Raw genomic sequence first — 25,341 nt, 5'->3', positions numbered from 1 at the left:
ATTATGTGAGGAAGTCCATATGAGACCTTTCTAGACCTTCCGGCAAGTGTTGAGTGATACTTCATTAATACTACCTTTAAAATCCATGAATACCGAATGGGTCACACCAAGGGAAAATGGTTAGGTGAATTGTTGGAGGTGGCTATGAGAATTTTAATATTTTGGGGAGTTTCATAAACAATTTACAGCCTCCAGTCACATTTTAAACTCCAAGCTCTTGGGTAATGCTCTTGGATAACTCCATTCAGTTACTACCCCGCTCCTCCTCTCGCGATTGGCTCGATATATTTAGCTGGCTCGATATATTTAGCTCCCAGACTGAGGCTAACAAAATGATGCAATTTTTGTCTTCCTTATTTTAACGTGATGATGCTTACCCTGCTACACAATAGCATTCTAATAAAGAAGCCCGCAATTACTTCCTCTGTGATTAATCCAGGGCCACGTCAGACAGCAGCAGAGACAGGGCCCCTGGCAAGTCACAGGGAATGGTTGCCATGGGCCAGGGTCCATGCAGGGAAAGAGGCCTCATGCCCACCAGTTGGGTATTTACAGCTTTAAGTGGGGTGCAGCGGGCACCTCTGGCGTTGGGCTCCGATGCCACTGCACCCGTGCTTTACCTTTTCTCACTACGCCCCTGGCCTGGGCATATGGGGAAATCTTTTAATCTCCTTCTTGGCCGTGGGTCTCTGAAATGGCCGTGGGCCCTAGGGAAGCACTCTTCCAGAAGCTACCACCGGTTAGCCTCTGCCGAAGGGAAGTGACTCTGCCGAATATTCAAGGGCGCTGGTTCCGTCGAGTGGTAGTGATTATACTCTCATTACAATTAAAAGGCAGACTAGCTTTGGGAATGCTCCTACTCTGGCCTTGGTGATGGCGGCATGTACAAAACCATAGTCTATAAAATGCCGATGTATGGCTGCCTTGGCACCCGTCTCTGGTCAGGGATACCTGCCAAGCCCTGATAATCATCTTCAAATTAAGTCTTTCAAATGAACTCGCCTGCTTTGGAGCATTCACATTCCGCCAGTTCGTGGGGGAAGAAACCCATTCTAGTGGCAACAGCAACACCTGACGGGCACAGGACAGCAATCCCTACTCCCCGAATCTATTATTGCCTGCTTGTTAGTGTGGTAAATGAGTCTCTTCTGCACCCATTTGTTTCCGGTTCTCAATGACAGACTCAACCTGTGTCAGTGCCCCAGAGACAGACTTCGACTCTGTCTCTGCTGGCAGACATCAACCCGGAGTAATCTTGCCCAGCCCCCTACCTTAAATTGTTAAATTGCAGTTTCGCAGAGATTCGCAGCAAAGGCAGACAGGCATACAAATGTAAAAAAAAAAAATTAAAAAAAATATATAACGCTTACATTTCTAAATCCAGTCTTCAAATATTTAGGGAAAGTTTATCTACGGGTGTCCATGCTGAAGTGTCGGCAAGCAGGGTCGCTAAAATTACGAGAGCGCGTGCAAGTCTGCATGCATGGTATAAAACACAATCTGCCAAGAAGTTTGAAGGGGGCGGTGGGAGCGGTCTCTTTCTCACATAATGTGTCTGTTGTGGGAAACAGGTTTCTTCTCAGCATCGATAAGAGCGAGCACGGAATATCATTTTATTTTTTCTGAATAGTTTGGGGTTTACTTAACAACTTGAACTTGCCCTAGGAAGGAGCAACGACACACTGTTGGGAGGGAACACAGCTTCGTACAAGGTGGGATCAGAGGAGTATGCGGTGACATAGAATGGTAATCGAGCAGGAGGCATCAAAGACAAGCGGACGCCATGACGTATTTGCTCGGCTTTTTCTGCCGAGTCACTTGGACGGCCTCGGCTGCGAAAAGGTTTCTTATCTTTATGGGGCCATGTGTTTGGCCCCATAAAGATAAGAAACCTTTTGCGACGAACGCAAAGCAGGCCAGGAGGTCCGAATGGGACGGCTCAGAATGCCAAGCAAATACGTCACAGACACCTCTTTTCCAACGGCTGGCCACCGTTTAGGATAAACGGTGGCGCCAGCCAATGGAAAAGAGGGGCGGGGCTTAATGCCCCTTACAGAAAATACCACATCTCATTAAATCTCGCCAACGAGACTGTGCAGGCGCGCATCCTACGCCAGGCGAGACCTAAAAATGAAGAGAGGACCACAGGTACAACGGTCACACCCGCTGGAGTCAACGAGGATGAACATGAGAAGAATGGGCCTACCGAACAACCAGACAACCTGCAACCAGTTTAGTTGACAACTTGTCAGGAACTACCCTATCAACACCACCACTGACGGTTTTGGAAAAAAGGATTAAGCTTTGTACCTACACCGAATTTTGACAAGTTTCTACTCAGCTGCGAGCTGAATGAGTTTATACGAAAGATCAAGCTGCAAATATTCTTTGAAAACAAAAAACGACAATGGAAAACCAAGGAGGGGATACTGGTTTACATCAGAAATCAACATTCACACCCCCATCAGTTACCCTACCAGTAGAACTCCTTGCTTTTGAGAAGGCAGTTCTGAAGGAAGTAAGCGATATTGATCCTAGAACTATAAAAACATTCCACAACACCACTAGGATGGAACAAGAAGCGATTAGAGAATTGGTCAACAACATGAATATCACAATAAAACCGGCAAATAAGGGTGGCGGAATCGTCCTACAAACCACTGAGGCATACCGAAAGGAATGCCCGAGACTCCTGACAGATGACAGGAACTACAAGCGGATCAAGGAAGACCCTACAGAACGCTTACGGATTGGAATGACTAGCATGGTGGAAGAAGCGTTACCACATGACTGGATTACCAAGGAAGGAATGAGACTTATTAGTGAATACGCACCTAGTCATACCCTATTTTTACACAATCCCAAAAATCCATAAATCACTGGAAAACCCCCAGGACGCCCAATCGTTTCTGGAATTGGATCGATTTTGGAGCCACTTTCAAAATTTGCAGACACTTTCTTGCGCCCCCTGATACTAAAAACCAGCACCTACTTGAAGGACACAAAAGGGAGCACTCTGCCTCCTTCAAGACCTACAGTTCAACCCAACATGCAATGTCCTTATTGGTTTAGATGTGGAGAGCCTACCCACAAAGAAACCCTAGACATCATAGAAGAGGTCCTCTATGGAGCAGAATGGACCTACCATACACCAAAACACCTAGTCCTTGAATGCTGCAAGTGGGCTTTGACGGAAAATTACTTTCGATTTGAGGAACTTTTGTTCCAACAACAGCACGGGACCAGCATGGGCAGCACCTTTGCTCCAAGTGTGGCGGGACTATATGTTCACCACCTGGAAGAACACAAAATCTTGTCCGATAACAACCTACACCGACAAAAAATTCTTGAATGGAAAAGGTACATCGATGATGTCCTCCTAATTTGGAACGGCAATGAATCAGAAGCCAATGACTTCATTGAGTGGCTAAATCGACAGGACCCGTACCTGAAATTCACTCACACCATGAGCAGATCAGAACTGGTTTTCCTAGACCTAAACATCTACGCTGCAGAAGGGGAACTCAAGACAACAACACATTTTAAACCAACTGCTAAGAACAGTCTTCTTCTATACAACAGTTTTCACCCAAGACACCTGAAAGAGAAGCTCCCCATTGGAAAGTTCCTCAGGCTCAGGATGAACTGTTCAGAAATTAGGGACTACAAAGCTAAGGCCAAGGACCTATTCCAAAAACTCCAAAAGAGAAAATATCCAATGACTATAATCAACAAAGCCAAGAAAAGAGCAGCAAACAATCATAGAGACACCCTCCTTGAAACATATGAGAAGGAAGACAAAGAGAAAGACAAGAGACCCATATGTATCACAACCTTAATTATCGCATCAGACAGGGTTACCAAGATAGTCAATAAACATTGGCGTATCCTCAACAGTGGCAAAATTGAATATCCCAAAACCTATGTTCTCACATTGGAGAGGGAAAAACCTCAGGTACATCCTGGTACACACCCGTCCAAAACCTCCACTCAAAAATGACAACAACCAACAGGTGATTAGCACACTACCAACAGGCCATCACCCATGTGGTAACTGTAGTGTGTGTCACTTAACTACTACCACTAAAAAGGTGACCTTCAACACAGGAAGAACGTTTGAATTACGAAAATTCAAACTATGGTGCAAAAAGGAAGAGTTCCTTTTGCTGGCGCAAGCACTTTTCAATATCAAAATTAATCCGGTTTCATGTGAAGACATATAAACCAATAGTCGTATTATCGAATCAATTTATTCTCGATAATGCTTGCATTCAAAAACTTCATGTGAAATAGGTGTGGTTCCGTGAATTCTGAACCTGTGTGTTAAATGTCATGATTCTGTTATGATTTTGGTAACAGCAAACCGTAAACAGTGAAGTTCAGCAAATACGAGTGTTTGCGTCATGTTACACCAATGGATTCACTGTGTATTTGAAGGTTTTGTTCTGAACCCTTGGCTTCCATTTTGTGCATGGCAGCCATTTTGTGGTTGCCCTTTACATAGGCCCTGACTGTGGCTGAACAAGTATTTAGGACACATACACCTTAGCTTGGGTTTGTGCTGACTCCTGCATGACCTGGCGAAAGCTGACTATTGCCTGAGGCCGACCTTGCCAAGCCAGTTCCTGCCCTTTAGCTGATCAAGATTAAGGACCAGAGCACAGGACATTGTAGATATTTATTACACACAAACATGCCTTATCCTATTCCTATCTGTTTCTATTCCTGCTTTTATGGTCTATTTACGATGGGGAGGTGACCATTTTTAATATGGGTTTGTCCAGCTTGTCTAAAGAAGAATGTTGGTTTTGTCCGGTCTTTTTACCTTTGTCAACTGTAACCTTTATGAAACCCTGTAATTATAATGCTTTGCCCATATCCTGCTAAAACCCCAAAGGCTACTCACCTGTTGCCTCTCTAGCTTTTTCATTTGTTTAGGAATGTGACTGGTACAACTCCCTTGCATGCCTAGGGCATAATAAAAGGTATAAAAGGTCTGAGCTAAGACCATTCTTGAGACTGCCTCATTCAGTTGCTAAGGCTTCTGTGTGACGTAGTCTCACTCATTTGAGTTTCAATAAAGATGTCTTTTCATATTTCAGCTCCTTTGCCAAGTTCTTTGTTATATTACCCTGAGAATGAAAATTTCAAGTACTACAGATGGCGCCCAACAACGGAGGCATCATCAGAAGTGGCTATCTGGAGGAGCGATCTTGTCAGGGGACAGAAATCTACTGGGGAGAACAGGACAGAAATCCACTAAGCAGGTACTCTGTGCACAGAGGTTCTGGGGGATTCTTTGTCTCTGATCTTTCTGACTTTGACTCTCCAAAAGAGGTCACTCCTGACTGAGAACCTTTTTGGCGTACGTATTTTTAAAAAGGACTGTTAGGTCATTTAGAACTTGGCAGTTAGAATTTGTACAACTATTTGTTTGGTATAGCTTTGATAGGTTTGTATAGGTTTGTATACGCGAATTGCAATTTGTGTAGGCAGGTAATGAAGAGACTTTTTCTCCATCTGCTTTAGTTGAAGTATAAGTGGGTCGCTCCCAGTCCTTAGTTCTTTGGTCCTTTGGTTCTTAGTTTTTGGTTCTTAGTATTGGTCCTTAGTTTTATTTGAAGATTGCAATTTTCAAAAACAGAGGGTCTTGTACATTTGCAAGTGTATCGATAGAGATAGCCCCTTGAAGTTTGAAGCTCGGTTAGTGAGCGAAGATGCCTAATCGTAGCAAATTTGGTACTTGGTTTGGTTTTTGTTGCAACAGGGATTCCCGATTGGAGGATTCATGTCTGATACCTCCGACGGGAACTCCAACTTATGAGCTCTATTCTAATCACAGCGTGGGCCCCATCACGTTTAATAAAGTATGGGTCCGCTATTCTTGGAAATAAAGGTCTGTGAGGCTGTTTTTGGAACACTATTGAGAAAAGTTTTCTTTTCTCTTGTAAATATGACTTGCAACTAGTATCTACAAACGGTTCTGTGAGTAAATTGCGACGGCGCTATTTATGAAAAATGGCTAAAGTGTGCTGTATTGTGTGTCCTGAGTGTTTGACCCCTTTCTGTTTATGTCTGAAATGAGCTCAATGTGTGTTTGTGGGTCTTCTTGATGTTTTCAGTCTGTTAAGTAAAATGTTGGTTAATTAATATTAAGTAGAAACTTAGAAAATAATCCAGAAATGAACCATGTGATGTGCTAAAATAGCTATATGTTGCTCTTTAATTTATAGAATGAGCAATTGTGCACATATACAAAACTGCCGTTAAATGCTTAAAGGATAAAATTAGAAAACACATTCAATAGATATACATAAGGCCCCAAAAACGAAATTATCTATTTTTGCAAAAAAATAAATAAATTTACAGCATTTTCCTTAGATGCATTGTATTAGATGTTCACAGGCAAACTTTTCAGCTGAAGTATATTTGATAGGAATGTTCATTCAGCCAGCACTTTCCCAGTTAAACACGGGTGGAATTTTGCATAACCGTCCTTTTAAATGAAAGTGGCGCTAAAATGTGACGAGTTTCAAGTTAGGCTTATGCGCTTAGGCTTGTGAGTTAATGTGTCCAAAAATGATAGGCAAGGGATGCAGCTTGCTTTTATATGTGGAATTATCACAAAAAAAAGAATAATTGGTTTAAAAAAAAAAAAAAAAAAATTATTAATTATGGAAACATTATTTAAAAAATAAGTGCCTTTCAAAAATCGTTTTTTAATATTTTTACAGCTCAATACCTATAATATAACCTCCTAGCGTTAAAAATTTAATTCAAGTCATGTTGCACCGCTAAAATGACATTTGTATGTGCAATTTTCCCTTGGCGCAGGAGCAAAAAGCTCATTTCTATAAAGTATAAGTTAATATTTTCAATGGCTGACTCATGGGTTGTGTAATAGACATTCTGGTAATGCATATTATGCCAGAAAATTGTAGGATATTCATTTTTTAATGCCTAAAATATCAAAGTCGATTTGAGCAAAAGCACTGTTTAAACTGCATTTTCTTTCATTCAGAGTAGCTTTTAAAGTGTCTCAGGCTTTAGTAAATGCATACATTTAGGTATAATACAAATTTGCAGGATTGTTCCCATTTGGGGTTTGTTTTTTGTTTTTCTAAATGGCCCAGTGAGATCCATTTAAGGTTGAAGAAATAAGTACCATTGCAACAAGCATTTATTCTAAAAACTGGTATGTGTGTTATTAGGTTTTGTGAATTATTCACAGTAAATGTAGTTTAATAAACTGGGAGTAGAGATAATTCTTAGCGTCTAAAAAGGAGAAATTATTTTTCAAAATAGAGTGAATTATTGCAGGTTAGGAGGAATTAGGAAGGCCTACTGTCTGACAGATTCAGAGTGGCAGAAGCTGGAAGCTGCAGAGGCTGGCTCAAGCCGCGCTGAGATGCTATCTTTTGTTTCCCTGTAAACAATGGAGAAGGCTGTCATGTTGACATTTGTGACCTTTTAAATTAGGGCCTTGTCTCTGTGGAATGCACAATGACCTTTCTAAACGGGCTTCTAAAGGTGGGGTTTCTGGTTTCTCCATAAGAACATCAATACAATTAAACAACTTAATTCCAAAGAGAAAATATATAAAAAAAGGGTTTCTTTGAAAGTCCCAACATCATGTTAAATGCTCTGCAGAACTGATACATTTGTGTCTCCGCTCTACAAAAAAAAAATAATAATAATAATGCCTGCTAGTTGCTTTTATTTGACAGAAAACGAAGTGTTGCATTAAGTCTTAGACAGAAAATAAGATGCAGCCCTTTTCTAAAATTGTGAAGGCTACATGCCTAAGTGAGAACGATTTGCCAATTAAGAATTATTTTTCACAGTGGAAATTGTAGGTGCCAAATTAATATGGAGTGTCAGTGTAACAATTTTTACTTTTAGAAAGGTAAAACTAAGGTGGCTTGATGTTGCAAGGTGACTGACAAGAGGGTAACAGTTAAGTAATGGAAATTTATTTTTGTGTATTTGGTCCTATCATGAATTGTTCGTGCTGGTCCTGTATGTTAGAAGAGAGACAGTAAAGTTATATTTGACAGCGGATTTCCATTGCCTGGTGATCTACTGTCAAAAGGAGGGTAAGGATTTTAAACCTGACAAATTAAACAGGCCCAAATATTGGGTACAGTGCATAAAGTACATGACATGGTGTTGTGGGTCACCGCTTATTCACATATGCTATTGTTTTGTCTATGCTTCTTCTGCTTGATATACAGCGAGTATATCTGATGGCTTGACACGTGCATTTTTTTTATTTGTGCATTTTTTTATTTTTTGTATGTATTGTTTTATGTTGTTGCTTTTAAACTATTACAAGTTCCCCTGTGTTGTGAAGGGATGCGTATGACGATATGTATCGTTACATAACAGTTGGGTGGATTTGGTATAATAATAAATTTCACAGATATGGTTTTCATACTGTGAGGAAGACAGGCAGCACTTTACCAGTGCATGTCTAAATTGGCTATAATGGTATTACAGAAAACAAAAGAGATCTATCAGGATCAAAGTGTGTCACCTGCAGTTAGTCACGTTACTGCCCCTTCCCTTAAAGGAACAGGCAGCCTTACATTTATGTATCCTTGATGGAACCTAAGGATGAAATTATAGATCTGTGACTCAAGGTGGCCTACTTTCTAGATTACATTAGTTAATGATGTTCTGTTTCCTAAGTAGAATATGGCTTTTTGTTCCTTAAAAGAAAACCAGGTTTTCATTTTTCCCTGAAGAAGGAACTGGAACATGAGCTAGGATTACCGTATATGGTGTAGTCGCCTGCGGTAGAGTTGAAATTTGTGTAACTTTGGCCTTTGTGTATCACCCGTACTCTTGGTGTTGTGTCACATGCCTGACTATCACCCAAATAATCTTTTTGTTCTTCCTATAGATTTTTTTCTTTTGTTACTTCTCCCCTGACCAATGCCGCATCATGCTTAGTTATTGGGGATTTTAGTTGTGACCTAGTTCCATTTCCCTTTTCCGTATTCCTTTAACCAGTCAGCCCATTTATCATTGTAGGTGTATTGTTCAGGTTCACACTTCCAGACTGCAGCGATGTACCAGCGACCCCCATGTTATGTAGAATTCCCTTTTGTATGACCAGACTGGTTTGCAAGAATTTTCCTTAGGCCTACTTCAATGTTTTCCAGCCTGACTGTCAGGGTAGTGATAGACTGGTTAACTGACTCAATATTATAGTAAGACAAGTTTTCCATCTCAATAGGAGATATCTTATGTTTACCTTTTTGAACATGACGAATTATCAATGTCTATTTTAATTTGGTTTTCAGTTCCCTTCTGTTCCTGCTGCTTTATTTTTTGGTGGGATCAGATGTGTTCTAATCATGCAAATATCAGGACCCTCTAGTTCTTGTCTTTTGTTTGCACATTTGACTATTAGCCTGTGTATTGCATAGTGCCTTTTTTTAAGGAAGGTTTCTACATGTCCCTGATAATCTGTATCATGCGATTTCTCTATTGAGATGTTCTAAGATAAGGAGGAACACCTAGACTTAATCATTGAGGAAAATATGTGTTTACCCCATTAGACAATGCCACTGTGTGAGGAAATCCATTCAGATAGAATTCTCATGTAGCTATAGATGGCAGAGAATAATGGAGAGAACCCAATTGAAGATGCTAGAGACCCTGTTTTGCCCTTCTGCCTTTGTCTTTGTATTCTATGCCCATGGTGTATGGCTACTCCTTTGAAGATTCAAGACCACCTGCTTGCAGTCCCCTTGTTAAAAACCATGAACTGTTTCTGTACTAAGTTGAAGGAAACTAACAACTGTGTCACATTTCCTACGTCACTAGATTCTGCGGGTATCAAGTCATAATAACCTGCAGAACATTGATTTAAGCCTAATTCTCATCAGTGACAGCTACAGATGAAAGACGGACGTCTTGGCCCTACAGTCTCAGCACCCAGAAAGTAGCAAAGCTGGACAGCGATCGCCAGCGCATGGTATCGTACTTGCTCCACCAGACGGCGTTGGACATCAAAAAACCAAAAAGTTTCAGTGTAAAAGAGAAGGATTCCTGTTGTTGATGGCAGAGCTGGTTTTAGGTTTCATTTCTCTACCTGTCATGTGCTGTTAACCTCTGACAGTGTGCAATCCCTTGAGCCCCTTGGCCTGAGTTTTGGCCACACACCTCTTTTCCTTTGCTCCAGCGGAAAGGCAGTACACCTGAGGATCCAAGTTTGGAAAAAGGCACTATATTGTGGTGATAACACATATCAACGTGGGGGGAGGTCTAAGGGAAGTTTAAACAAGACAGTAGACCAGCAGGTTGTGTTTCCCCTGGCAACAAATATCAAAACACTAATACAACCTGGGTCAATGATTGAGCCAAGAAATTACACAAACAGGTCTAGGTGAACCCCATTCTCAATGTGACGACTCTAAAAGAGAGCACTCCCTTCAACAGGACCCATCAATCACTTAAGGTGGTTAATTGTTATTATCATCTGGGTCTGTGTACTCCAACCAGCAGGACCAGTTCATGAAACAGTGACCCGGTCACTAGCATAGAAGGAGCAACCAAGGAGGATTGTCACCTGATCTCTCACGAATATTGTCTTGGATGAGGTACTACCCATAGATCAAGGTGGGAAATCCTAAAGGTCAGCAGTAAAATCATAATAGTGTGAGTTAAAAATGGCTAAGGGTGCTCAAAAGTTCTTTAATAGTAGAGGACCCCTGTCATATTTAAAAAGCAAGATGGCAATATTGCATAAATTAAATTGACATTATGCTATTGTCCATAGCAAGTACGGTCAACATGTTTCTGCCCTCAATCGATCAATAGTATCTGGGCTTTCGTCAGGACCTAAATTAGTGCTGTGGTTTTCTTTGTGAAAAAACGTGTGAGTAAATTATACAAAAGTGGGGTGCAGATAAAAAATTCCTACCGCACCGGTCAAGTTTATCGGCAATCAAAACCGGATACCCATAAACAGTGGGTACAGCCCTCACCTCAACCTGGTCTCGACTCAGGGAAAGGGGCCCCGCTCTGTCCGTCGGTACCCCGGGGCGGTCTTTGAGTTAAGACCGGAGTACCGACGGACAGAGCGGGGCCCCTTTCCCTGAGTCGAGACCAGGTTGAGGTGAGGGCTGTACCCACTGTTTATGGGTATCCGGTTTTGATTGTCGATAAACTTGACCGGTGCGGTAGGAATTTTTTATCTGCACCCCCACTTTTGTATAATTTACTCACACGTTTTTTCACAAAGAAAACCACAGCAGTAATTTAGGTCCTGACGAAAGCCCAAATACTATTGATCGATTGAGGGCAGAAACATGTTGACCGTACTTGCTATGGACAATAGCATAATGTCAATTTAATTTATGCAATATTGCCATCTTGCTTTTTAAATATGACAGGGGTCCTCTACTATTAAAGAACTTTTGAGCACCCTTAGCCATTTTTAACTCACACTATTATGATTTTACTGCTGACCTTTAGGATTTCCCACCTTGATCTATGGGTAGTACCTCATCCAAGACAATATTCGTGAGAGATCAGGTGACAATCCTCCTTGGTTGCTCCTTCTAGACTATATTGTGGTGCCCATGAAAGAGCAGCTTGAGCGTCCTCTGACACTAAATAATGAGTGTTGGAGTCTGAAAGTGCTGCTGAGCTTGAGCTATTTCCCAATTAATAGTGCTTGGGTCTGCACGAGATGATTTGTGCCCTTGATCAATGAAGAGCACATTGTTTGTAATGTCTGCCACAGAGGAGAGACACTGGTGTATTGCCTTAAGACATTGAGACTTTCGAGTGAGCAGTGGGTGTTTGCCAGGAGGGCACTCCAACTAAGCAGTACTTTTCTCACGAAGAGGCCTGAATTGAGAGGCCCAGCGCGGAAGAAGACAACAGAAGCAGATTTGATGGACAATAGAAGCCTTCCAAAGAGGCTTATAACGGACTTTGGGCACAGTTGCAAATATAGACTGAGTGATTGCCTATGTAAGGGCAAAAGGAGGGTCTGTGGTTCCGTGAATTCTGTGTTTTAAATGTCATGATTCTGTTATGATTTTGGTAACAGCAAACCGTAAACAGTGAAGTTCAGCAAATACGAGTGTTTGCGTCATGTTACACCAATGGATTCACTGTGTATTTGAAGGTTTTGTTCTGAACCCTTGGCTTCCATTTTGTGCATGGCAGCCATTTTGTGGTTGCCCTTTACATAGGCCCTGACTGTGGCTGAACAAGTATTTAGGACACATACACCTTAGCTTGGGTTTGTGCTGACTCCTGCATGACCTGGCGAAAGCTGACTATTGCCTGAGGCCGACCTTGCCAAGCCAGTTCCTGCCCTTTAGCTGATCAAGATTAAGGACCAGAGCACAGGACATTGTAGATATTTATTACACACAAACATGCCTTATCCTATTCCTATCTGTTTCTGTTCCTGCTTTTATGGTCTATTTACGATGGGGAGGTGACAATTTGTATTATGGGTTTGTCCAGCTTGTCTAAAGAAGAATGTTGGTTTTGTCCGGTCTTTTTACCTTTGTCAACTGTAACCTTTATGAAACCCTGTAATTATAATGCTTTGCCCATATCCTGCTAAAACCCCAAAGGCTACTCACCTGTTGCCTCTCTAGCTTTTTCATTTGTTTAGGAATGTGACTGGTACAACTCCCTTGCATGCCTAGGGCATAATAAATGGTATAAAAGGTCTGAGCTAAGACCATTCTTGAGACTGCCTCATTCCGTTGCTAAGGCTTCTGTGTGACGTAGTCTCACTCATTTGAGTTTTAATAAAGATGTCTTTTCATATTTCAGCTCCTTTGCCAAGTTCTTTGTTATATTACCCTGAGAATGAAAATTTCAAGTACTGCATAGGTTCCTTGTCAAGCTGGGAGAGGTTATCCAACTTATCAATATTTCAACATTTCAACAGTGTACCCAATGCATTTCAGGTCCCGTTAGAACCCTTCATCAGGGGTATTCCTTAAAGCTGAAAAGAACAGAAAAAGGCAATTCAATCTCTAGTCCTCGTAATCAAATCGTAAATCTAAAACGTCAAAGAAAATGTATAGAAATACAGTCAAAGCAATGGATTAGTGGATAAATCATAGTGATGTGTAGTGGGTACTGGGTAGCGTTAGAGCACATAAAACACTGCGATAACCTAGAACAGAGGTTATTAGAAAAGGAGCGAAGATGGGTGTATAAATTGCACACAGACAATATTACGTGCGGACAGTTCACTAAATGAGCAACATTACCCAAATACCACACATTCAGCCCCCAACCGTATCATCATCCTGGACGAATGTTTTGAAGAACCTTGATAATACATCTATAACACCCTAGATACTGCATCCTTTTCGTTCGTTTTGTTCCACCTCTATCTTTTTCAGACCCGAAAATCAGAAACTCATACTACCAGCAAGGGCCAACTGGTCTCATAACTAACATGACCGTTGGGACACAAACACTGAGTGAACACTCATCTAAACTGAGTATCACTGTGCCCTTTATGAACATTTCTCCTACAAGTGGACCCTTATATTAAATATATATATCTAGAAATTAATCACATCAGCTTTGGCATCACCCTTTTGTACCCAATATGGCCTCACAATGAGCCTCACACAGAGACCAACATTTGTTTTTTGTCGGTCTAACAACCTTTTTATTTTATTATACGATTATCTTTTTTCTGATTTTCATTCCAGTATTACGCGCTGACCGTAACATTTTCTAGACAGCCAGACGATACTAGGAGGTTACTTATGATTAATGGTTTCACCCCTCCAAGATGGCCCCATTTTTCGCTAAGAGAAATGGGCAATTTTCCAACACACTCAGCCCGGCCATACTTTGGTTTCATGACTGATACATGTTGCCTCATTTAACTTCCCACGTTATCAATTTGATTTCTAGATAAACTTGACAACCTCACTAGCACCTGCCTCAGTTATACTATGGGGGCAAGACCGAGGAACACTTTCATATCCTCCCAAGATGGCCCGTGTGTATTGCCAACAGTAGCGGCATTCTTGGTTCTGCTTTAACTTCCACAGTCTAGTCAAACTTGGTACACCAGCATGACTGGGCTTTTTCATTCCTATTTAAAACTGCACCAGGAGACAGACGTGCTGAGACGCGGTCCGCCCGGGTGCCAGTAGGTGTTATTAGACAGAAGTGTGCTTTGTCCTTTTCCTCAATAGGTTCTTCCGGACATTTCAAAGCTCTATTTTTCTGTTTCTTTGAGCATCTGCCATCCACATTATGGGCAGACACAGCTGGTGGTGTGAAAGTGTGTGTCGGGTATGAAAGGTGTGTGAATGTCCTGTAAAGAGGTTGGTGCCTTGTCGTGGCTTTCCAGCTCACATCTACGAGTCATTGGTTCAGGTTTTTAACCTTTTAATTATTAACATCGTCGCCAATTAAATGATGATACTTCGTAGCACGCTTTATTCAAGGCAAGATGCTTTATTTATCCGGAGCTTTAACTCCTTCAGTCATATCGATAAACCTGGGTCTAACTGTCTCTCCCAGAATCCCGAACACCCACAGTGTTCCAGATTCGGAAGACCCAGCAAGACACCACACAGTGCATTTCCTTTTTGTGAAATCTCTTGTTAATAAAATATACATTTTGAACCATTCACTCACCCTCGTACCAAATCCAAAAAGTATGTGTGTGTACTTGAGGAACAGGTGGATAGGTAGTCATATGTCTTTCTTTGCTAAGGTGTAGTCTGTCTCTTGGGAAAATGTACCAACTTTAGATATTTTTGTGTAAAAAAAAATAATATAAAAAATGGGGAGTGCTGGGTGGTGTGCTTCTCATGGATCCCAACAAGTTTTTTTTTTTTTACTCGCAATGCCATGCAAACCTCGAAACATGACTATAGTCACGCATTTTCCTTGCATTACTGTGTCATAATATTCTGTTGTCAGAAAAACCACAATTTTCCTGCCACCCAGCATTCCCCCCAGGTCTCTCGATAAATTTGGTACCTCACTTGTGTGGGTGGGTCAAGTACCTACGACAGGCAAGGGCCCAAAACCTATCGAGGCGACATCAAAATGACCTATCGCGAAACAACCTGGTTTTGCAAGGGGGTCCACTGGCTTTTTGGGCCCCGGCTCTGCGGCCATCTTGGGAAACTACCAAACCCACACATTTCTGAAAACTAGACACCCGGGAGAGTCCAGCGAGGTATGGCTTGCGTGGGTTCCCCAACATTTTCCTACCAGAATCCCCTGCAAACCTCAAATTTTGCTGAAAAATTCACTTTTTTCTCAAATTTCTGTGTGGGAAAGTTCTGGAATCTGCGTGGATCCACAAATTTCCTACCACCCAGCGTTCCCCCAGGTCTCCCGATAAAAATGGTACCTCACTCGCGTGGGTGTGTCAAGTACCCGCGACAGACAAGGGCCCATGAATCACAAATTTCCTACTACCCAACGTTCCCCCAGGTATCCCGATAAAAATGGTACCTCACTTGTGTAGGTAGACATAGTGGCTGCAACAGGAAATGGCCCATATCGTACCGTGGAGACTTCAAAATTACCTAAAACAAAACCACCTATTTTTGGGGGGGTGAGGGAGGGGGGGGGGGGCACCTGGTTTTTTGGCCCCGGGCTCGCTGCCATCTAGGGAAACCTACCAAACCCACACATTTCTGAAAACTAGACACCCAGGGGAGTCCAATGAGGTATGGCTTGCGTGGATCCCCCAACGTTTCCCTACCCTGGGTGTCTAGTTTTCAGAAATGTGTGGGTTTGGTAGGTTTCCCTAGATGGCAGCGAGCCCGGGGTCAAAAAACCAGGTGCAAGACGCTGCTCAGTTATTGGTTCTGGGTTCGTCAAGTTCTTGTTGAACCTACAAGTCCTATATATCCCAACAGGCATGAAAGATCCAGCAGATGTAACGGTATATTGCTTTCAAAACAAATAGAGGAAGTTACAGGTGAAAATGTTGGCACAAATGGCTGTTTTTTTTCAACAAATTTTCAATTTTGCCTATATTTAACTGTCAGCTTCTATAAAGAAACCTTGAAGGATCTACACAAAAGACCCCTTGCTGAATTCGGAATTGTGTCTACTTTTCTAAAATGTACAGCTTTCCAGGATTCATTATTGCTTTCATACCAATTTCTACCATTAACTGGAAGAAGGTTAAAAGCACAAAAAAAAAATGTCAAATATAGGCTATATCCCAGTAAAATGCCAAAACTGTAAAAATGTTGGATTTCTGACAAAAGTCTGCATGGGAAAATGGTGATTTCAGCCCCACAAACCCTTTGTTGATACCATTTGCAGGGAAAAAACCAGATGCGTTCATTTGCAGCACTTTTTTCCCCATTTTTCACAACAAAAAAACAAACACATTTAGCTGTATTTTGGCAAATTTCTGGGTACACTCCAAGGGAATCCACAAACCCTGGGTACCTTTCGAATCCCCATGAAGTTGCAGGAAAAGGACGCAAATTTGACGAGGATACTTTGTGGTCAAAAAGTTACAGGGGCCTAAGGGCAAAATACCCCAAATAGCCCAAAAAAGGCTTAGTACAGGGGGGGGGTGGAAAGGCCTAGCAGCGAAGGGGTTAAAATTCCACTCCGAGACTAATTTTGAAGGCAGAAGAAAAGCGGGTCAGAGGCACAAAGATATCAACTGACCAAGCGTAAAAAGGCACTCAAATGGAGTCCAATTACGTTTCCTAAACTGACAACTAAGGTGACAAAGTGGGTGTGCTCTTTGAAAATGGGCTTGTTCGGATATACTAGATAGATTATTGGGACTGTTGGGCCATTCTGAGGACCCAACCCCATACACAATGCATGGATAATATTATGAAACTATCACTCAATACCAAATGTTAAAACATTCCAGAGAAAAGAAGAAGAATCTTAGTCATAAATTGAAAGGTGATATTATGTTCTTCTGTGAAACAAAGTTGGGAATGGAGAAGCAAATTGTTTGACAAATGGATAAATGAGATAACCTGCTCACCATAACTCAAAGAAAAAAGGTGCAATAACCGCTTTCCAATCCCTTCATACTTGAGGTGATAAAAGTCTGGGAGTTTCAGAAAGTATGCAGCCAATTACAAGACTACCCAAACATTAGGTGAATTTGAACGTAATCACATCTATGCCCTGACTTCTGATGTCAGAGACTTGAGTGACACTGAATTAATAAATAGTGGATATTCCTAGTGACGCAGGTATCCTTCTTGTGGAAGATTTTAATATTCTTGTGAATGAACAATGGACAAATATTACTCCTCCACATCAAGATCCTCCAGATCACACAAGAAAATGCACTGTGCAAATTATGCGCCCTGATAGATGTATTAAGGCCGTTTAATCCTGAGGCGAGAATGCACCCTCCCCCCCACCTCCGAGTTATTCCAGTATTGATTACATCCTGGTCGATAGGACCACAACTGAAGTACTATACATTATATTCTGAGGGAGACAACCCATAGGAACATGGAGAGATTTTTGATCAGATATCTCTATGCCAAACTTGCAGCGGCGTCACTATGGGGGTGCGGACCGCACCGGGTGACACCCTCACATGGGGTGACACCAACAGGGCCGGTGTGCGCAGAGCAACCTAACCTTTTAGGAGGAGGAGGTGCCTGTGCGCACTGTCTCCTCTCCTTTCTTTTATTTGCTTCCCTGTGAAATGGATCCAAAAAAGAAAATCACTTTTGCTGGAAATCAATGTTGTATTTTTCTGACATTTAATTCCAAAATTCAACATCGGGAATAAAAGTTTAAAAATATGAAAAATGAATAACTAAATAAAGTAAGACAGAGTGGTAGCAAACTGTCCAGATTGATTTTATTCACACCCAAACACATTAGCGCCACTTTTACAGAGTTTGCCAGTGAAGCGCTATTTTTGTTGTCCTGGCTTTGTTTTCCCTGGGCTTGGAACTAGTGCACCAATCCTGGAGGTACTGCAATGTGAAGATTGAAAAACAAAATTTGTACTGCTGCTCTGTATCTAGGGATGTTGTCTTCTTTTACCATACTGCTTACGTTTTGTAAGGATACAAGCAATGGCCATTGAAATGGGTCCATTCAGGGCCCTGTTGTCATGTCCTTAACTTTTCAGGCAATAGCACTCACTGATTTCTGAACAGTGAGTGTAAAAGCGTTAAGGTAACCATGTTGTTCCTGCTTACATTTCACATGGTTTGCAAAATTTTGCATTCCCTATGATTGTTTGCTTTTTGCAGGATGCTGTCACTTTTTTTTGTAGGCCCCTTATTGCTCTTGCCCAGTGCGTAATTTAAATTGAGCCGCATCCAGGTGTTTATAGCTGGCAACAATTGGGTTGTAGTTGAAGGCAGTCTGAGTTTCTCAGTGGGGCAGTATGGTGTTCAGTGGGGGAGAGGATGTGGCACTATGGCCAGAGCTGCTGAATTTGGAACTGGGGAACCAAGTTCAGCCTTAATAACCAGTCCGCCAGACCACTCTCCTGAGAAAGCACTATCTCATGCTAGACCTTAGAAGGCTTCACAAGACATTAGAAGCCCCGGTGTCGTAGCACCAGCAGGTGGACCCTAGCATGACAAGTGTAGGTTAATCTTCAAGGCTTGTCCACCTCTATTCATACTGAAGTTCACTTCCAGTCTTGCGGGCAGGCGTATGAAGCAGTACACCCTAGAACAGTGACCCTGTCACTGAGATCACAGGACCCTTGAGAAGGGCCAGCTCTAGGGCGGTGCAACGGTTGTGACCGCATCAGGTGCTCGCTTTAGGTGGAGGCATCATTTTTGCAAGTATATTATGGTTTTAAAAGCGCTTGCTGCCTCCTTCCGGGCCTCCACTAATTTTCGGTAACAATAAAAATGTCATGATGACTCTGGTGATTAATGTTCTTCCTAGAGAGAGATCGGAATTTTGTCTAATGGAAGATTTGACTCATGGAAAGGTAGCTCAGAGGGTTAATGTACCTGCTGCAAAGAACATGTACCATGCAGATCACAAAGTGCACATAATGTAAATAGGCCAGTGGGCTACTGCTTTTGTCAGAGAGATCCTTTTGTTACTTGCAGTTTAGAAGTTAAAATCCTAACATAGAACAGTGAGCTATTAACTGTCATCTACTCCGCAGCAACACAAGTCACTTTTTTTTTTATTAACTTCTGAAACGTTTGAGCTACAAACAATTTATTAGTTTAAATGGTCAGATCATGCTGCAGATCTTGCATTATGAGGCAAATATGGTCCTTTTTTATTTGTTATTTCTTTCTCAATTTTTTCCAGCAGGGGTGTTTTAAATAATCAGGCTCCTTTTTGTTTCTATTCGGTTTATCATAACTGAATCGGCATTGCATGGGTACTCCCACGACAATGTATGGGGTTGGAGGTTAGCTTACGTTAGTTCCTGTTTGCACGGCAGAGTGACGCCCTTGCATGCATATATAAGCACGCTAGGCGACATGAACCACTTTTTACATTGCCGGCATTGACGGATTTATTATGAGGAGATGGAGTAGTTCTCCTGTAATACGCATGCGCACTCCTGATCACCTGTTGCACATGCGCAACCTGTTTTATCTTGATCCGGTATCCCCGGAAAGGGTAACCGCCCTGAAGCCTGCCCCTTGACTCTTAGAACCGCATTCGCTGCCTTTTCACGTTGTTAACTGGCAGTGTATGGATGGGGTGGGCTCATAGGGGCCACTACCGGGGCAGAACCGTGAGTTCACTACAATTTTTAGTCATTTCAATACGGAGCTTTATTCATTCATTTGTTGGCTTTTCACTTAGCTGGGGATACGCTATTCTCAGCTTGTCTGGCCATATCTTTGTCGTTTCAGCCCGGTATTTGCGGGCAGTCCATGCCTCCAGTCTGTGGAGCGATCATCTTGGTATAGTTCGGTAAGGCCTCGACGCTCCCTTTCTGTGGCATTTATCTCAGATGTGAACCAGTTGAAGTTTAGGTTATTTTGCCTTCACTTAACCCTTAATTTTTTGGCATCATTTATGGTCATACACATTTATGGTTTCTAGGCAGCATGTCTATGTTATCATTCCATCAAGCACCACTAATGCACTGGTGTGACCAGTGTACCTATTTCTCTATTTTATGTGGTTGTTGTGCACACAGCTGTGGCACATGAATGACGCATCAAGTTTTACTGATGCACATGCCTGTTGTCTATCCTGGTTTTTTTTTTCTAGGTGCTGATCAGGAGCGGCTCTCATCATTACGCTGTAACCACAGTGAGGGTATACAGGTTACCGCCCTGATCTGCATGGAGGGCATTTTACTTGTTGTGTTTCACGTGCACTTTCATTGTAGTTCTGGTCCTGAAGAAGCGCAAACGACCCTTATGGCGAGAGAGGCGCGAAACATGTCGACCTATGACCAACGACACCTGGGCATAGTATGCCTTCAGGGGAACATTCTATTTAGCAGTTAGACTCTGCTAAGGGTACATCTGTTTTACATTGGCTGCATGATGACCCTTTATTAACTTTTCACACAATTGCACGCACTGTTTCTATCCTCCACAGAGGACCCACTCCCCACACACCCGCATGCATCATCCGGCAATCCTCAAAAGATCTCCGACAAAGTGACCCTTCGGGGGCCCGTAGGGAATTGCAGCGCCGGCCCTACGAGGAGCACTGCCCGATGATGAAGCATGACACCCTTTGGGGTGTGTGAGGGCATTAGAGGACAAAGAGTGGTCTTCCATTAGTTGAGTGGGTCCTTCACCTAGGATTTCCCTTCACTCTCTTCTCTTTCTCTTCTTTTTGGGCATGGGTGACTTTTTGCGCCTGGCCACAGGAACAGTGTCCTTTTGGGTTTACATGCAAATATGGCAGAGCCATTATTATTTAGAAAACATTTGCAAACTAGGATTTTTAGCCATTCATGTTTGAACTGCTGTTTTTGAAAAGGGAGAAGTGCTGATGACAGAAACTCCATGGCTCGGAAGCAAATGGCTTGTGCTTCCACATTTTATCTTATTTGGGGACATTCTGTGATTAGAAGCATATCCCACTTTGTGAACACATTTTACTGTCAATAACTCATTATAACCTTAAATAATCATGTGTATCCATTGGTTGATAAAACTGGGCAGTGAAACCAAACAAATACAAAAAATTGGGATGTTTGCGCATTCTGGCCACGCCTCTACCCACTGATCCAATCCTTGGGTTATTCCCGCCCTCTGATTCTCCGCCCACAGTTCCCCCTTTTTTTTTTTCCCCACTTCGACCACCGATATATCGTGTTGCTGGATAGTGGGAACACCACACCAGTAAAAAGTACCATACCTATGATATTATACATTCCAATAAACTGTTGACTAGCAGGTAGCCCACTGTACAACCTGATTCATGAATCATTATCACACTGTTGTTAACAGGCACATTTTGTAAATATAGGACCTACATTTACAAACGTTACTAAGGATTCTGTATGGTCCCGTTAGTTGCCAACTGTGTCCACTGGCGGACTCGGGTGGAGGAGGTCCATGCGGTAAGTCGTGAGGGGGTGACACCATGAGTTACCTGCACCGGGTGACACCAACCCTAGTGACGCCACTGCAAACTTGGGAGACTGACGCGCTGTGTGTGTGTGTGTGTGTGTGTGAACGTAAACTCATGTCTCCCTAAGCTACTCCAAAAGGAATTTAAGATAAACAAAACGGCTAGAAAGAACAAACAACATAATATCAAATTAGGCACTGGGGGAAAAGAACTACAAACAACTTAAGGATGTACATGCTCACTCCAAAAGAACACCCCTGTTAACGGCGAATAGAAGAAAGAAATATGAAAATAATAATATTCTCAGCAAGACAGTCAATCATCTATTTCACCATTTTGCAGACTCGGCTAAGGTTCTGGAGATCGTCCGAACTAGGACGACTTTATAATGAGTTATTGGTGTTCCTTTTGTAGAGGCAATGTATTGTATTCATTTAACAAAAACAAAATCTCCGCACATAGTATGTGCAAAAAGAATGGATACAATATCCAAAGACTTGTCAGTGCGCCATCAAATACACACTTATTTTTTGCTCAGAATCACAACCGCTGGTCGTAGTGCACCTGTGAAGTACTGTGTACAAAGCAAATTGGTGAGGTGAGTGATAGGAATTAGGGTCAATTTTGCAACCACGAAAAGCGCACTGTGCGAAAAGCTTATCTTCAAAACGGCTTATGCAAAGGGAACTTGCAGATTGTAGTATATTAATAAGTGGTACACTTATATACATTTATAAACCACCGTAAACGATTAATTGTTCTGGCATGTGCCAAAATGTATCTTCCTACACCACACAGCCTGTCCTCATCAGCGACTAAGATGGACACAACGCACTATAGGTGATAACACGTAAGTAAGATCAGCACCCCGGAAGCAGGGACAGAAGGGCCACAGGCCAAGCCCTGCAATCTATCCAGTGGCATTTAACTGCTGACTCCCATTCTACCTCTCTCTCGCACCCTCCGCAGATGAAGCAGTCTGCAACCTAGGACAGTGGTTGCAGACCCTGAGCAAGCTCACCCTGGTGGTTGAAGAGCCTCCATATCTTGGTGAACAGGATGCCCATGCTGGAGGAGTACGCTGGTCCGTTGCACGTATCCGCTACCTGGTTTGTCCGCCTCTGTGGTCACTTCCTCGGCATGCGCTGGGCGGCCTAACACTGAGCGCCGCGCTCAGCTGGTCCGTGGCCGCAGCGCAGACATGGCTCCCTTCAGCCCTGGGCCCTGCTCACAGCCCCCGCTGCTGCATCCCGCACCAGCTGTGGCAAACTACCAAACCCGGCGCGCCGGCCCCCAAATCTGACGTCTCCATGACGCAACCCCAAGACATATGAACCCGGAAGCGCTAGGCCACCTAATGATAGACATAGAAAAAATACATTTCACGGGTAACTACAGTTTTTTTGCACAAGAACGGGTATGGTTAATAAAGTATACGCTGTGGTTAATAAAGTATACGCGGATATTTACAGAAGCAGCAACGTCTTACCGCTTATGAAAATATTTTTAAAAAATAGTTCGTACAGTATTAGTTGAACTACGACTGTTGTGAAGTAAATATGCATTGTAGACGTCACTGCTTAAAGCATTATCATTAAAACGAGATGTTCAGGTTCCAAGAGAGCTTCTTCGATCTTTAACTTCCACGCTACCGAAAAAGCTTTACAAAGAGGCGCTATCGTGGCCGTCGTTACAGGAGGTGTTTTGATGATGCACATATTACTTGGTTTTATTTTTTGCATCTTGATTTGCCCAGAATCACAGGATGTGGACGCGACCTCGAGGCTCGAACCCTGGTTTCCTGTAGTTGTAATGCATATCGGAAAGGTGCTATTTCCAACTAGGGTGGCGGCGGCCAATTCTCCCATATCTTTTCTCGGGACACTGCATATATGGACTCACCTTGCGGAACTGGAGATATCAGAAGACCTTTGTTGGGGACCCGGGGGAGGACTATGAGCTACATAGTGCATGAAGGCACAGGGATATTTGTATCGTAGTCTTCAGGTGCATTCATTAATTCACCCGGCAGTCCTGACAAGTACCACGCATCAGGCGTTACACTAACACATTTCAGTGTGGTGATCCGCATCACCACAGTTTATGCTATGTTTTTGTTTAGGATTTGTAGAGCGCATGGCTACCCAGGGGTTTCCCCGCACTGATGAGTTCTGACCTGGATAACTGTGAATGGTAAACGGGTTAATGGTGGAACAACCAGGCCTTGAGTTTTTTTCTAAAAGTGAGTTTGTCTCCAGTAATCTTATACCGAGCGGGAAACCATTCCATAACTTTGGCACCAAGTGTGTGAATTATCTTCTGCCCCATCTCGTTCTTTTGATTCTAGTAGTGCTAAGAAGGTGTTGAGATGATCTTAGGAGTCTGGCTAGAGCATAAGAAGAGGCCAGAACTCTTAAGCTTAACTGGACCTTTATTCTTTATGGCATTATGTGCAATGCAAAGAGATTTGAACGTAATTCTTAATTCTTAATTCAGCCAGTGGACAGCTTGAGAAGAATCCTTGTTGCTGCATTTTGCACCACCTGTAAGTCCTTTTATTACATATTTTGGTAAGCCCACTGTAGTATGCTGCTCAGCCAGGATGTGTGTATTTTAGAATGTTGAAGGTTAGAATGTTGGTATGATTTAGTCAGTTGCTGAATGGGCTGAGCAGAGCACAGACTGCTCCTGGTGGGGGTCTCCTTTATTACTACTTAAATAAATACCATCTATGAATTTACAAAGAATGGACTACCTTTATCATTCTTCATTACATTTGGCGACGATTTTGAAAGGCCCTGCGCTTCAACTTCCAAGAAACCTCAAGATAAAGCTACGGCAAGATACAAAAATTCTGAAGCAGCAGCTCAACTCATCTGGCACTTACGAGCCCCACCAGTGACCTCCCACCGGTCGCCCTCAACTCCAAAGTGCCACTTCCTACCTGCAGATCCTGCTGCCTTCCAGTTCCTTCCCACAGTTCCTGTCCGCATGCCAGTTCCTGCCTGCATGCCAGCTCCTGCAACACCTGTCGCCCTCAACACCAGCGCGCCAGTCCCTGCCTGGCTTTCCTCTCTACTGCCTACAACTTCGATATCAGGGCTGTTCCTCTCATGCTACGTTCACAAAACCTCCCCAGTTACCAGTCTTATCGAATATATGTCGTTACTACGCATTCCGTTGCAACGCATGCCTTTACCACGCATGCGTTACAACGGAATGTGTTTTCCACGCTTTCCCGTTACCCCGATTTTACCTTTACTCCGCTTTTTCTTTTTTGGGGGGGAGACCCCCCCAAGCCCCCTTTCTTCTTTTTTTTTCCTTTTTCCGCAGGTCTCCGCCGACACTGAAAACGGACTGATGCTTTTTTTCGGATTTTAGGATGACGTTGTTCCGTGATGACGTTGCTTGCGTGGTGAAGATGGTCGTTGAAGCATTACGCGTTGTGAAGACGTTTACGAGGTAAGTGTATTGTTGTAAACGTATTGCGTAGAAAATGCTTCGTGGTAAAGGCTGTTTCCCGTCTTATCATGAGCAGCGTAAGTTCGCTACTGTGGAGAAGTATTTTGCGGTGACTGAGACTGTAGCTCACTTCGGCACTAATTGTGAGTACTTGATGTATTTTACATATTGCCCCCTGTGTGCTCCTGTAATGGCGGTTAAACTGCTGCCGTTCAATTTTAAATTGGCACAAGCTGCCTACCGCGAAGATATACTCAGCGCGTGCAGCCTCACCTGTGCCCCGTGCTCTTGCGATGCTTCATCATCGTCCTCTATGATGTGAGCCTACCTGTCTTCCACTTAGTTACGCTTTGAAGCATG

At 42.7% G+C, this 25,341-nt stretch overlaps 1 protein-coding gene across 1 annotated transcript in view; it reads right to left on the bottom strand.

The window, feature by feature from the left end:
- The window catches only part of ARL5A (ARF like GTPase 5A), a 203,197-nt gene extending 180,344 nt beyond the window's left edge, over positions 1 to 22,853 (bottom strand). Inside the window, exon 1 of the mRNA XM_085645541.1 lies at positions 22,541 to 22,853. Coding sequence (XP_085501667.1) covers positions 22,541 to 22,586 — 46 coding nt within the window. The 5' untranslated portion in view covers positions 22,587 to 22,853. The remainder of the gene's footprint in view (positions 1 to 22,540) is intronic.
- Between the last annotated feature and the right edge of the window lie 2,488 nt (positions 22,854 to 25,341).

Source organism: Triturus cristatus, chromosome 3_1 (assembly GCF_964204655.1).
Source record: "Triturus cristatus chromosome 3_1, aTriCri1.1, whole genome shotgun sequence".
In the NCBI taxonomy this organism is placed as follows: Eukaryota; Metazoa; Chordata; class Amphibia; order Caudata; family Salamandridae; genus Triturus; species Triturus cristatus.
This window is presented reverse-complemented; position numbering and strand designations above follow the sequence as displayed.